This window comes from Lynx rufus, unplaced genomic scaffold (assembly GCF_022079265.1).
Source record: "Lynx rufus isolate CCGP_SWC_20201006 ecotype Redwood Valley unplaced genomic scaffold, mLynRuf1.p SCAF_1, whole genome shotgun sequence".
NCBI classification, from domain to species: domain Eukaryota; kingdom Metazoa; phylum Chordata; class Mammalia; order Carnivora; family Felidae; genus Lynx; species Lynx rufus.
In genome coordinates, this window is record NW_025814823.1 from 209,695,597 (window position 1) to 209,710,067 (window position 14,471).

Genomic DNA, 14,471 nt, shown 5'->3' on the forward strand with positions numbered 1-14,471 from the left:
TTTCCACTTGGTCACCCTCCCCCCAGTGGAAGTTAGTTATTAGCCTGTTAATTTTTGTTTTCTTTTTCTGTTTCTTTTTGCAAAATTAAATGATGCATATGTTATTTTCATCTCTTTACATATAAGGTAGTATACTAGGTATACTCTTTTTTTTAAGTAGGCACCACACCAGTATGGGGCTTGAAGTCATGACCCCAAGATCAAGAGTTGCTTGCTCTACCAACTGAGCCAGCCAGGTGCCCCTATGTATATTCCTTTGCACTTTACTTTTTTCAATTAGCAATATATTCTAGAAATCAGAGAGATCTTCCTTATTCTTTTTTTTTTTTTTTTTTTTTTTTTGAGAGAGAGAGGGAGAGTGCAAGCAAGGGGGGTAGGGAGAGAGAGAGAGAGAGAATGAATGAATGAGAGAGAATATCCCAAGCAGGGTCCATGCTCAGTGCAAAACCTGACTCGGGGCTTGAACCTACAACCCTGGGACCATGACCTGAGCTGAAATTAAGAGTTGGGTGCACAACCAACTGAGCCATTTTGGCGCCCCTAGACCTTCCTTATTCTTTTTGGTAGCTGCTGAATATCTATTTCTAACTGGTTTATTTGAATTAAAGTCCAAAATAGATCTTCGTATATTACATTTGGTTATTATGTCTCTTAACATTACCCCATATATGTATATCTATATCTATGTAATACATATATAAGTTTCTCCCTCTCCCCTGTAAAATTTTTTTTAATGTTTATTTTTTTTTTTAAGAGAGACAGCAGGGGATGGGGAGAGAGAGAAGGGGACAGAGGGTCCAGAGCAGGCTCTGTGCTGGCAGCAGAGAGCCCGATGGCGGGGCTTGAACTCATGAACTGTGAAATCATGACCTGAGCCAAAGGCAAATGCTTAACTGACCGAGCCACCCAGGTGCCCCACTCCTTCCCCCCGTTAAAATACCATTTATTTGTTGAACCAACTGCATCATTTATCCTATAGCAATTTTTACATTGTGAATTTGGTTGATTTTATTTTCCTGGTGTATTTAATATGTTCCTTTATTTTCTTTATTTCTTGTTCATTGATGTTTAGAGTCAGATTAAGGTTCAGTTTAAAGTTTTTATCTTTTAAAGAATATTTCATAGATGGTTCTGTGTACCTCCTATCTATGTAGCAACATATCAGGAGGGATATAATGTCTTTGTCTCACAGTAACTTAAAAAAAATTTTTTTTTTAATTTTGAGAGAGAGAGTGCAAGCAGGGGAGAGATAGAGAGAGGGTGAGCGAGAATCCCAAGCAGCCTCCACACTGCCAGCTCAGAGCCTGACTCGGGGCTCAAGCTCACTGAAATGCAAGACCATGACCTGAGCCAAAATCCAAGAGTCCAGTGCTTAACTGACTGAACCACCCAGGTGCCCCTGTCTCATAGTAATTTTAAGATTTATTAGTGAGTGTAGGCCATGTCAGTTCATCTGTTACAGAGTTCCCCATCTACTTTCACCTAATAGTTTTAGCAACCACTGATACTGTTGACTAGACCTATTATTTCATTAGGAGCTACAAATGATACTTTTCTGATAAAATCATTCCTATTGCTTTTGGTTCACTTTTTTAAATAATTTCTTTTATTTATAATTTTAGTTATATTTAAAATTTATAAAAATAGTGTCTCAGGAAGTAGTCATTTAGATTTTTAGAGTTCTGAGTAATTGAAAACATAATGTTACAGTATAAAATATGAGGTTGGCTAGCATCTTAATAGGTCCTCTTTGCTGTACTTGGATAGTTTTTCTTTTAAAGCTTATTTTATTAAAAAGTTCAGCTACTTTCTTTTTAAAGATCTTTAATCATACCAAATAAATTCAACTATTTTGGAATTCATAAACTAAATACAATTAGAAATATAGAATTAAAAAAATTTTTTTTTGAGGGAGAAAAAGCACAAATAGGGGAGGGCAGAGAGAGTGGGGGAGGGGGGACAGAGGATATGAACCAGGCTTGTGCTGACAGCAGTGAGCCCAGTGCGGGACTTGAACTCATGCACTGGAAGGTCATAACCTGAGTCAAAGTTGGTCACTGAACCAACTGAGCAACCCCAGTGCCCCAGGAATATAGAATTAAAAAAAAATTTTTTTTTTACATTTATTTATTTTCGAGAGAGAGCGAGCACGAGTGGGGGAGGGGCAGAGAGAGAGAGAGAGAGGGAGACACAGAATCCGAAGCAGGCTCCGGGCTCTGAGCTATCAGCACAGAGCCCGAGGCAGGGCCTGAACCCACAAACCGTGAGATCATGACCTGAGCTGAAGTCAGGCGCTCAACCGAATGAGCCACCCAAGTGCTCCAGGAATATAGAATTTTTTAAAAAGGAGGAAAGAATATGGTTATGATTGAATACAGTCCAGACCAATGACCAAATTACATCATTGTTCAAGATTTCAACAATTTTGAGAATTAAAAAAAATTAATTTGTAACAGAAACTTACAGGAAAATTGCATATATAGTACAAAGAACTTTTTTTCACAAACCATTTGAGAGTGACCAACTGATGTTCCCTTACCTCTGAATATTTTAGTGTGTATATTCTGCAGACAAGGACATTCACCTCCAAAATTGGAAGATACCACATCAAAATCAAAATTAGCATTCATACATTGCAACCATATCATCCTCAGTTTATCTTTCTATTTAAGTTTTGCCTGTTGCCAATATTGTCTTTTATCATGAAAAGATACTCATTGTAATTTATTTAGTTACCAGATTTTCCACTGGTAAAATCTGGGGACCAGTTTCTTTTTTTTTCTTTCTTTCTTTTTTTTTTTTTTAAATTTAGAGAGAGAGACTATGCAGTGGGGGAGAGGGAGAGAGAGAATCTTAAGCAAGTTCCATGCTCAGCAGAGCCTGATGTGGGGCTCAGTCCCATGACCCGGGATCATGACCTTAGCCAAAATCAAGAGTCACACCCTCAACCAGTTGAGCCACCCAGGCATCCCGGGACCAGTTTCTTGATCTTTTTCCTGACTTTCATACCCTTGAAACTTTTCAAGGTTTTTGAAAGTTTTCAGATCAGTTATTTTGTAGAATGTCCCTTAACTTGGGTTTTCCTGATATTTCCTTGTGATTAGATTCAGGTTATGTGTCTTTAGCACAGATATCACAGAAATTTTTCTCATTTTACCTATTAGGTGATACATGATTTCCAGTTGTCCCATTTCTGATAATTTTCATTTTGATCACTGGATTAAATGGAGTCTGCCTGGCTTTTTCATCATAAAGTTACTCTTTTTTTGTAACTAATGAGTACCTTATAGGGTATTTTTATACTTTATAACAATGTAAATATGCCATTTTTATGAAATGTTCAATTTATTTGTTTACTTATTCATAATTCTATGGATTCATGGTTTTCTATTTTATTCTATGGATTTTAAGTCCATTGCCGTAATATGTTTTGATCCTCCAGCTGTTTTCAGTTTGGTCAGTGGGATCCTTTTCAGTGTGACTTCTGTGTTTCTCTCTGTTTGGGCTCCAGCACACTGTGCCAGGCTGTCATGTCACACTGTGTGAGCATCCTCCCAGGATTCTCCCAAGAATGGATTATGCTTTCCTCACCCTGCTTGGGCTCTGACAAACTCTTCTTGGCTTCCACTGAAACTATCTCCATACCCAGCATGGGTACTTGCTAACGCATCTTCAGTTCATGTTTTCTTGGGGCTTCATCTTTATGTGGGCTAGTTTGGACTTTCTTACAGCTCGATGGCTCAGGGTGGTTTGTTTATATGGCGATTGAAGGCTTCAAGAGTGTAATTACTCCAGGGGGTAAGGTAGAAGCTATAATTGCTTTTTATGATTGAGCCTTGGGAAATGTATAACATCACTTCCATTTTACTCTTGGTTAGAATAATTAAAATCTCACCCACTTTTAAGGGATGAGGCATGGGGCAGAGCTCTCAATGAGAGAAGTGTCAAAGTCATAGTTGAGGAAGAGTATGTAGGGTGGGAGATACTGTTGTGGCCATCTTTGGGAAATACAACCTATGGCACTGAGAAAAGCATATCACATAGAAACTTCATTGTGAAGATCTTTTCCTAGTTTATTTTTATCTTCATAGCCCGAGAAACAACTTGTGAAAAAAGCAAATACATTTTGCTTGACTATTCAAGACATAAGATGAGATACTGAATGCATTCTTTATATCTTACCTTAAAAACACAGTTAACTTGATCTGATGAAAAAAGTGATTTACCAAAACTTTGTGAACATTCTAAATTAGAATCCTTGTAAATCTTATGGGCTACTTATTATTATTATTATTTACAGCATCTTGTGACTTTTTACCTAATTGGTCATTGCAAGAAGCATGGAGATAAGATTAGAAGTTTTGACATCAACAAGTATCAAGCAGAAAAAGCCCTGGCCACGAGTCTCCTGGTTAGGACAGGTAGGTTTTTCTTTCTTCATACAATACCAGCTATAATAATGTGTTAAATGTGTACTTTGCCTCTAAGATAGAATGTTCTATGGTCTAAAAACATCGTCTTTAGCAGGATCACCTCACTGAACAGAGTTTTTTGTGTTTGTGTTTTTTTTTTAATTAAAAAAAATTTTTTTAACGTTTGTTATTGAGAGAGAGAGACAAAGTGTGAGCAGGGGAGGGGCAGAGAGAGAAGGAGACACATAATCTGAAGCAGGTTCCAGCTCTGAGCTATCAGCACAGAGCCTGAGCGGGACTTGAACTCACAGACAGCGAGATCATGACCTGAGCTGAAGTTGGACGCTTAACCGACTGAGCCACCCAGGCGCCCATTTGTTTGTTTGTTTGTTTGTTTTTATGTTGAGCAAGTTAGCTTCTCAAGAAAGTTAAATGGTCTGTGTAGAAGAAATACTTTATTTTCAAAAAAAGAAATTTGTCCTGTTACATTTAAGGTTGAGATGGCAAATATCAAAAGGAATTTTTAAATTTAAATATAATTAACGTGCAATGTTATATTAGGTTTAGGTGTACAACATATCCTATAATTCCATGCATTACTCAGTGCTCATCACAATAAGTACAGTCACCATCTGTCACCAGACAACACTATTACAATATTACTGAGTATATACTGTCTGCTGTACTTTTCATATCGGTAACATACATTTTATGACTGGAAGTTTGTACTTCTTAATCCCCTTCAACTATTTTGCCCATCTCCCCACTCCTCTCCCCTCTGGCAACTACAAGTTTGTTCTCTGTATTTAAGAGTCTGTTTATTTTGTTGTTGTTCATTTTGATTTTTAGATTCAACATGTAAGTGAAATCATGATATTTGTCTTTCTCTGACTGACTTATTTTACTTAGTATTATACCTTCTAGGTCCATTCATGTTATTGGAAATGGCAAGGTCTCATTCTTTTTTTTTTATCACTGAGTAATATTCCATTTTATACATATCACTTCTTTTTTTTTTAACTTGTTTTTTTAATGTTTATTTATTTTTGACAGAAAGAACATGAGCCAGGGAGGGGCAGAGAGAGAGGGGGACAGAGGATCTGAAGCAGCCTCTGTACTGACAGCAGAGAGCCTGATAGGGGGCTCAGACTCATGAACCTTGAGATCGTGATCTCAGCTGAAGTAGATGCCTAACCAACTGAACCACCCAGGCACCCCCTCTTCTTTTTTTTTTTTAAGTTTATTTATTTATTTTGAGAGAGAGCGTGTGCACACAAAGTGGGGAAGGGGCAGAGAGAGGGAGGGAGAGAGAATCCCAAGCAGGTTCTCCACTACCTGATGTGGGGCTTGAACTCATGAACTGCAAGATCATGACCTGAGCTGAAATCAGACGCTTAACTCACTGAGCCACCCAGATGCCCCTATACCACCACCACCACCTTTTCTTCCTCCTCCTCCTCCTCCTCCTTCTTCTTCTTTTAAGTTATTCATGTATTTTGAGAGAGAGAGAGAGCATGGGAGGGGCAGTGAGAGAGGGAGAGAGAGAATCCCAATTAGGTTCTGTGCTGTCAGTAAGGAGCCTGATGCAGGGCTTGAACTCATGAACCACGAGATCATGATCTAAGCTGCATTCTAGAGCTGGACAATTAACCAAGGAGCCACCAGGTGCCCCATACCACAACTTTATTCATTCATCTATTAATAGACACTGGCTTGCTTCCATATCTTGGCTACTATAAATAATGCTGCAATAAACATAGAGGTGCGTATGTCTTTTTGGAGTAGAGTTTTTGTTTTCCTTGGTAAATACCCAGTAGTAGAATTAGTGAATCATATGGTGTTTCTATTTTTAATTTTTTGAGGAACCTCCATACTGTTTTGCCAGAGTAGCTGCACCAATTTACATTCCTACCAACAGTGCATAAGTGTTTCTTTTTCTCTATATCCTTGCCAAATACTTGTTATTTCTGTCTTTTTTTTTTTTAATATTTTATTTGTAAGTACCAATGTGGGGTTCAAACTCACGACCTTGAGACCAAGAGTCCCATGCTCACTGACTGAGCCAGCAAGGTGCCCCTCTTGTCTTTTTGATTCTAGTCATTCTGACAGGTGTAAGATGATATATCTCAGTGTGGTTTTGATGTACTTCCATGATAATATGATATTGAGCATCTTTTCATGTATCTATTGACCGTCTGTATACTTTCTTTAGAAAAATGTCTATTCAGGTCCTCTGCCCATTTTTAATCGGGTTATTTGGGGTTTTTTGGTGTTGAGTTGTATAATTTCTTTGTATACTTTGGATATTAACCCCTTATTGAACATATCATTTGCAAATATCTTCTCCCATTCAGTAGATTGCCTTTTTGTTGATGGTTTCCTCCTGTGCTGTGCAGAAACATTTTGTTTTTTGTAACCAAAGGGAATATTTAATCTTCTGAATCCTTTCTTACCGGAACAGTCAGTGCACTGTTTTCTTAACATTGTGATTTTCAGGAGTATGCCCTATGCCCCTTAAAACTAGGATAAAGTTGGGCCAGGATACACCAGAAATCCAGGAATACCATTCACAATATATGGAAGAGATTCGTCACCTTAGGGAAATTTAGCAAGCCTATAAAATCCTCTTAGAATATGTAATAATTATGAAAATTTTAACGATTGGCGTTTTAGTGTTAGTGTCATTTCCTGTGAGAAATTATATCGTTAACTTCCTCTAGTCTCTTCTTTCTTTTTAAAGATGCTGTGTTTTTTTTTTTTTTAATTTTTTTTTTTCAACGTTTATTTATTTTTGGGACAGAGAGAGACAGAGCATGAACGGGGGAGGGGCAGAGAGAGAGGGAGACACAGAATCGGAAACAGGCTCCAGGCTCTGAGCCATCAGCCCAGAGCCTGACGCGGGGCTCGAACTCACGGACCGCGAGATCGTGACCTGGCTGAAGTCGGACGCTTAACTGACTGCGCCACCCAGGCGCCTCTTTTTTTTTTTTTTTTTAAATGTACATTTGAGAGAGAGAGCGTATGGACAAGCAGGGGAGGGGCAGAGAGAGAGCGGGAGAGAGAGAATCCCAACCAGGCTCCTGATGTCAGCACAGAACCCAGTAAGGGGCTCAATCTCACACACCATGATATCATGACCTGAGCCAAAATCAAGAGTTGGACGCTTAACTGACTGAGCCACCCAGGTGCCCCTAGTGTAGGTAAATAATTAAAAAGCTTGCCCATACTACTGATCAAATTGATGAAATTAAACAACACGTAACCCAATTTTGGCTAGCAGAATTGTAAGACACTTTTATAATTAAAAAAATATTTTTAGTGTTTATTTATCTTTGAGAAAGGGAGAGAGTACGAGCAGGGGAGAGACAGGGACACAGAATCCCAAATAGGCTCTAGGCTCTAAGCTGTCAGCACAGATCCGAATGCAGGGCTCAAACCCGTGAACCATGAGATTATGACCTGAGCTGAAGTTAGACACCTAACTACTTAAACAACTGAACCACCTAGGGGCCCAGCACTCTTCTAATTTTATCTTATTTATTTTATTATTTTTTTCTTTAATTTTAATTTTTTTTAATTTACATCCAGATTAATTAGCATATAGTGCAACAATGATTTCAGGAGTAGATTCCTTAGTGCCTCTTACCCATTTAGCCCATCCCCCGCTCCCACCACCCCTCCAGTAACCCTCAGTTTGTTCTCCATATTTATGAGTCTCTTCTGTTTTGTCACCCTCCCTGTTTTTATATTCTTTTTGTTTCCCTTTCCTTATGTTCATCTGTTTTGTCTCTTATAGTCCTCATATGAGTGAAGTCATATGATACTTGTCTTTCTCTGACTAATTTCACTTAGCATAATACCCTCCAGTTCCATCCATGTAGTTGCAAATGGCAAGATTTCACTGTTTTCGATTGCCGAGTAATCCTCCATTATATATATAAACCACATCTTTTTTATCCATTCATTCATCAGTGGGCATTTGGGCTCTTTCCATACTTTGGCTATTGTTGATAGTGCTGCTATAAACATGGGGGTGCATGTGTCCCTTCGAAACAGCACACCTGTATCCCTTGGATAATACCTAGTAGTGCAATTACTGGGTCATAGGGTAGTTCTATTTTTAGTGTTTTGAGGAACCTCCATACTGTTTTCCAGAGTGGCTGCACCAGCTTGCATTCCCAGTACTCTTATAATTTTAAAGGTCAAAAAGGTCTAGGTGCAGCCATTAGGTCATCTTACCTAGTAATTCTAATAAATATTTTAAGATAGAGTGAAAAATCTCCAGGATACCTAATCAACCTTATTTTCATTTTCTGATTTGTGGTACAAATGTATAATCTTTCTTGAATGTCACTTTGTTTTCCTTTCTGGGATAATTTATTTAGATTAGAGGTTGAATTACCTCCTGGCACCTCTTAAGTGTCATATGTTTCTTCTCTTAGGAAAATGAAGCTGTTTTCCTTTTGGATAATAAATTTATAAATGAAATTAATTTGCTCTCTGGAAGAACAAAGAAGAAAATTCCTTGTCTGCAGCCTTTGTTGAAGGATGCTATTGTCCTAACAACATCCAGTAATGGTTAAGTAGTACTGATATTTTCAAAAGGCTAGATTAATTGTATTCATAAAAACTTGGGGTAATATTAAGGGAAATATTAGATTATAACTATTGTATTTCCTTTTTGGAAACAGATGCCTGGCTGGTTGGGGTACTCACTACAGGGGAGCTTTTTCTTTGGAACAAAGATCAAGATTGCTTGAAAACTGTACAGGCAGCTGAAAAGCCTAAGAAAATGATTCAAGCTGCAGTAGGTGGGAATTTTTTATTTGTTTAAATTGGTTTCCTTGATAAATGGGAGGAAAAGAAGATGAAACATTTTCCTATTACTATTTTAAAAATATCTCTGTATGTGTGCATAAATATATCTGTGTATATATAAATATATACATATACATATATATGTTTTCTTGTATATATATATGATTTTTTTGATGGTGTTTGTTTTTTACTGTTTATTTAGGGAGAGCACACAGGTGAGTGGGGGAGGGGCAAAGAGAGGGAGAGGGAGAGGGGGAGAGAGAGAGAGAGAGAGAGAATATGAATCTTAAGCAGGCTCCATGCTCAATGCAGAGCCCGCTGCAGGACTCGAACCCACAAACCATGAGATCGTGGCCTGAGGTGAAATCAAGAGTTGGTCATTTAACTGACTGAGCCACTCAGGCACCCTGATGGTGTTTATTTGTGATACTTAGATTCATCTTGAAGAAAAGTCTGGCTTGCCTAACATATCTGATAACAGTGGGTTCTTAATATCACATGACAAGTACATGGTAAATATTATTATTTGTACTTTTAATTTATTAGTAGTGCCTTAGTTTTATCCTGAATGGAAATGAAACATCATTTAGGAGTCTTATTGTCAGGATAGATAAATGATGTACTTTCTGGGAGGAACTCAGACTTCACAGGTTTAATTGCCTTTTTTTGTTTGTTTTTTTAAAGCAAGCTCTTTGAGACTGTACTTGTATGTATCTGGAAATGGGAGAAGAGTTCTGCTTATAACTCCTGGATACATATTTCTTTGGGAATATTTGGAATTCAAGAATATCTTATCTTCTAAAAGCCCTTCATTGGTAGGCCAGTGGTCCCAGATCATACCTGAAGAAGCAGTTCATTTGCCTTCTAATGAAGATAAAGAAGCTGTAGTGCATGCTGTCTTTATAAAAAATGAGGTAAAATCCAAATCAGACGGGTGTTCTAGAAGATGAGATCTCAGACTGTAAGAACAGGCACTGTTTGTGAAGCTGTTGAGCAGAGTGTGTGATAGCATTGCTGTATATCTTTAATCATCATTAATTGTCACAGTAATTGCAAAGTTATTGTGGAAAAGATATTTTTACATTTCTTGGTCATATTTTTTAAAATGTTTATTAAAAATAGTTTGAACTCCACCAAAAAACTACACTACAACTGACAAATGAATTCAGTAAAGTCACAGGATATGAGATGAATATACAGAAATCTGTTGCATTTCTCTACACTAGTAATGATGTAGCAGATTAAGAGAATAATTTCATTTATAATTGCACCAAAAATAATAAACCACCTAGAAATAAATCTAACCAAGGAGGTGAAAAATCTGTACTCTATAAAACATTGACGAGAGACATTGAGGGTGTCACAGATGGAAGGATATTCCATGCTCATGGACTGGAAGAACCAATATTTTTAAAATGTCCAAACTACCCAACATAGTCTATAGATTTAATGCAACCCCTGTCAAAATGCCAACATTTTTCAAAGAACTGGAACAAATTACCCACAATTTGTATGGACCCATTAAAGACCCCAAGTAGCCAAAACAGTCTTGAAAAAGAAGGACAAAGCTGGAGATACCACAATTCCAGATTTTAAGTTATACTACAATGCTTAGTAATCAAAACAGTATGGTACTGGCACAAAAATAGACATACAGCTCGATGGAACAAAATAGACAGCCCAGAAATAAACCCACCTGTATATGGTCAATGAATCTATGATGAAGGAGGCAAGAATATACAGTGGGGAAAAAGTCTCTTCAACAAATGGTGTTGGGAAAACTGGACCACTTTCTTACACCATACTCAAAAATAAGCTCGAAATGGATTAAAGACCTAAATGTGAGACCTGAAGCCATAAAATTCCTGGAAGAAAGCATAGGAAGTACTTTCTCTGACATCAGCCATAGAAACATTTTTCTAGATACATCTCCTCTGGCAAGGGAAACAAAAGCAAAATTAAACTATTGGAACTAGACAAAGATAAGCTTTTGCACAGCGCAGGACGAAACCATCAACAAAACAAAAAGACAATCTACTGAACGGGAGAAGATATTTGCAAATAATATATCCAATAAGGGGTTAATATCCAAAGTATACAAAGAACTTACACAACTCAATGTCAAAAAACCACAAATAACCCAATTAAAAAATGGGCAGAGGACCTGAATAATTATTTTTCTAAAGAAGACAAATATGCATGAAAAGATGCTCAACACCACTCATCATCAGGGAAGTGCAAATCAAGTGCTGAGATACATCACCTTACACCTGTCAGAATGACTAGAATAAAAAAGACAAGAAATGACAAGTATTTGGAAAGGATGTGGAGAAAAAGGAACCCTTATGCACTGTTGGTGGGAATTGGTGCAGCCACTTTGGAAAACAGTGTGGAGGTTCCTCAAAAAATTAAAAGTAGAAATACCATATGATCCACTAATTCTACTACTGGGTATTTACCCAAGGAAAACAAAAACACTTATTTGAAAAGACATATACACCCCTATGTTTACTACACCATTATATACAGTAGCTAAGATATGGAAGCAAGCCAGTGTCTATCAATAGATGAATGGATAAAGAAGATGTGGTTTATTTTTAAAATGTCATAATTACTCAGTGATAAAGAATAATGAGATCTTGCCATTTGCAACAACATGGATGGAGCTAGAGGGTATAATGCTAAGTGAAATAAGTCCAATCAGAGAAAGGCAAATACCATGACTTAAATTATATGTTGAATCTGAAAGACAAAAGGAACAGACTCTTAAATACAGAGAACAAACTGGTGGTTGCCAGAGGGGAGGTGGGTGAGGGGTGGATGAAATAGATAAAGGGTGTTAAGAGCACACTTACCTTGATAAACACTGAGATGTGTAGAATTGTTGAATCATTATACTGTACACTTGAAACTAATATAACACTGTATGTTAATTATACTTGAATAAAAAAAATGGCTTGACCTTAGAGCTTCCTTTCTCTTTTCCTAGTATTTTCCCTAGTTTATTTATTTATTTATTTATTTATTTATTTATTTATTTAGAGAGCACGAGTAGGGGGGAGAGGCAGACAGAGAGAGGGAATCCTCAGCAGGCTCCACACTCAAGAGTAGAAACTGAGTGTGATTGCACAACCCTAGGATTATGCCCTGAGCTGAAATCAAAGAGTCGGATGCCTAACTGACTGAGCCACCCAGATGCCCCAATTTTTATTTATTTTTTAATTTCAGTATAGTTGAGACACAATGTTACATTAGTTTCAGGTATACAACATGATGATTCATGAACTCTTTATGTTATGCTGTGCTTTCCACAAGTGTAGCCACCATCTATTACCATCAAAACTATTATTATGCCATTGATTGTATACCCTCTGTTGTACCTTTTATTCCCATGACTTATTTGTTACATAACTAGAAGCCTGTATCTCCCACTCCCCTTCACCCATTTTGTCCACGCCCCTGCCCTGCATCCTACTCCCCTCTGGCAAACATCAGTTTGTTATCTGTATTTACAAGTGTGATTCTGTACTTTTCTCCATTTTTAAAATATAACTAGTTTTATAATTTAAAAAGCTAGAATTGGTGATAATTAAGCCATTTAATTACCAGGAAAGAACACATTCATTAACTAAAAAACATTATCAATAGCTGCATGCACTCTTTATATGTATGGACCAACATTTTATTACCCAGTCCACTGTTGTTAGAAATTGCATTTTGAATTTTTTTTCCTTTATCTTCTTCCCACCCCGGGGGTAGTGCCCTAATTTAGATAATAAATAACTATAAAATAAGAGAAAAAAAATTATAAGAATCCAGTTTCAGCCACAGTAAATTACAGTGTTTCCTTCCTTTTTTAATTTTTTAAAGTTTATTTATTTATTTTCAGAGAGAGAGCAAGCATGCATGTGGGGAAGGAGCAGAGAGAGACAATCCTAAGCAGGCTGTGAGCTCAGTGCAGAGCGCAATGTGGGACTCAAACCCACAAACCGTTAGATCATGACCTGAGCTGAAACTAAGAGTTGGATGCTTGCTTAACTGACAGAGCCACTCAGGCGCCCTTAATTTTTATTAATTTTTTTCAAATTTCTATTTAAATCTAGTTAGTTAATATATAGTGCAATATTGGTTTCAGGAGTAGAATTCAGTGACTTATCATTTACATACAACACCCAGTGTTCATAACCAGTGCCCTCTCAAAACCCATTCCCCATTTAGCCCACGCCCCACCCACCTCCCTCCATCAACCTTCAGTTCCCTATCTTAAGAGTCTCTTATGGCTTGTTTCCCTCTTTTTTTCTTTTTTTGCCCCTCCCATATGTTCATCTGTTTAGTTTTTTTTTTTTTAATGTTTATTTTTTGAGGGAGAGACAGCATGAACCAGGGGAGGGGGCAGAGAGAGAGGGAGACACAGAATCAGAAGTAGGCTCTAGGCTCTGAGCTGTCAACACAGAGCCCAATGTGGGGCTCAAACTCATCAACCACAAGATCATGACCTGAACTGAAGTCGGACGCCCAACCAACTGAGCCACCCAGGTGCCCCTCATCTGTTTTGTTTCTTAAATTCCACATGAGTGAAATCATATGGTACTTGTCTTTCTCAGACTGACTTATTTTGCTTAGCATAATACACTCTAGCTCCATCCAAGTCATTGAAAATGTCAAGATTTCATTCTTTCTGATGACCGAGTAATATTCTGTTTTATATATATATCACACTTATCCATCAGTTGATGGACACTTGGACTCTTTCCATAGTTTGGCTATTGTTGATAATGCTGTTATAAACATTGGGGTGCATGTACCCCTTTGAATCTGTATTTTTGTATCCTTTGGGTAAATACTTAGTAGTGCAATGCTGGGTTGTAGGATAGTTCTATTTTTAACTTTATGAGCAACCTCCATACTGTTTTCTGGGGTGGCTGCGCCAGTTTACGTTCCCACCAAGAGTGCAAGAGTGTGCCCCTTTCTCTGCATCCTCGCCAACACCTGTTGTGTGTTGTGTTGTTAATTTTACAATACATTCTGACAGGTGTGAGGTGGTATTTCATTGTGGTTTTGATTTGTATCTCCCTGGTGATGAGTGATGTTGAGCATCTTTTCATGTGTTTGTTAGCCATCTGGGTGCCTTCTTTGGGAAAATGTCTATTCTTCATTGGCAGTGTTTTTTTAATTTTTAAAAATTATGTTTATTTTTGAGAGAGAGAAAGAGTGTGAGTTAGCGGGGGAGGGGCAGAGAAA

At 37.6% G+C, this 14,471-nt stretch overlaps 1 protein-coding gene across 2 annotated transcripts in view; it reads left to right on the plus strand.

Annotated features, from left to right (window-relative positions):
* The first annotated feature begins 4,340 nt into the window (after positions 1–4,340).
* The window catches only part of CPLANE1 (ciliogenesis and planar polarity effector complex subunit 1), a 126,187-nt gene continuing 116,056 nt past the window's right edge, over positions 4,341–14,471 (plus strand). For both annotated transcript variants that reach the window (XM_047093370.1, XM_047093378.1), the window contains exons 1-4: positions 4,341–4,421; positions 8,855–8,990; positions 9,104–9,223; positions 9,915–10,144. In XM_047093370.1, coding sequence (XP_046949326.1) covers positions 4,341–4,421; positions 8,855–8,990; positions 9,104–9,223; positions 9,915–10,144 — 567 coding nt within the window. The remainder of the gene's footprint in view (positions 4,422–8,854; positions 8,991–9,103; positions 9,224–9,914; positions 10,145–14,471) is intronic.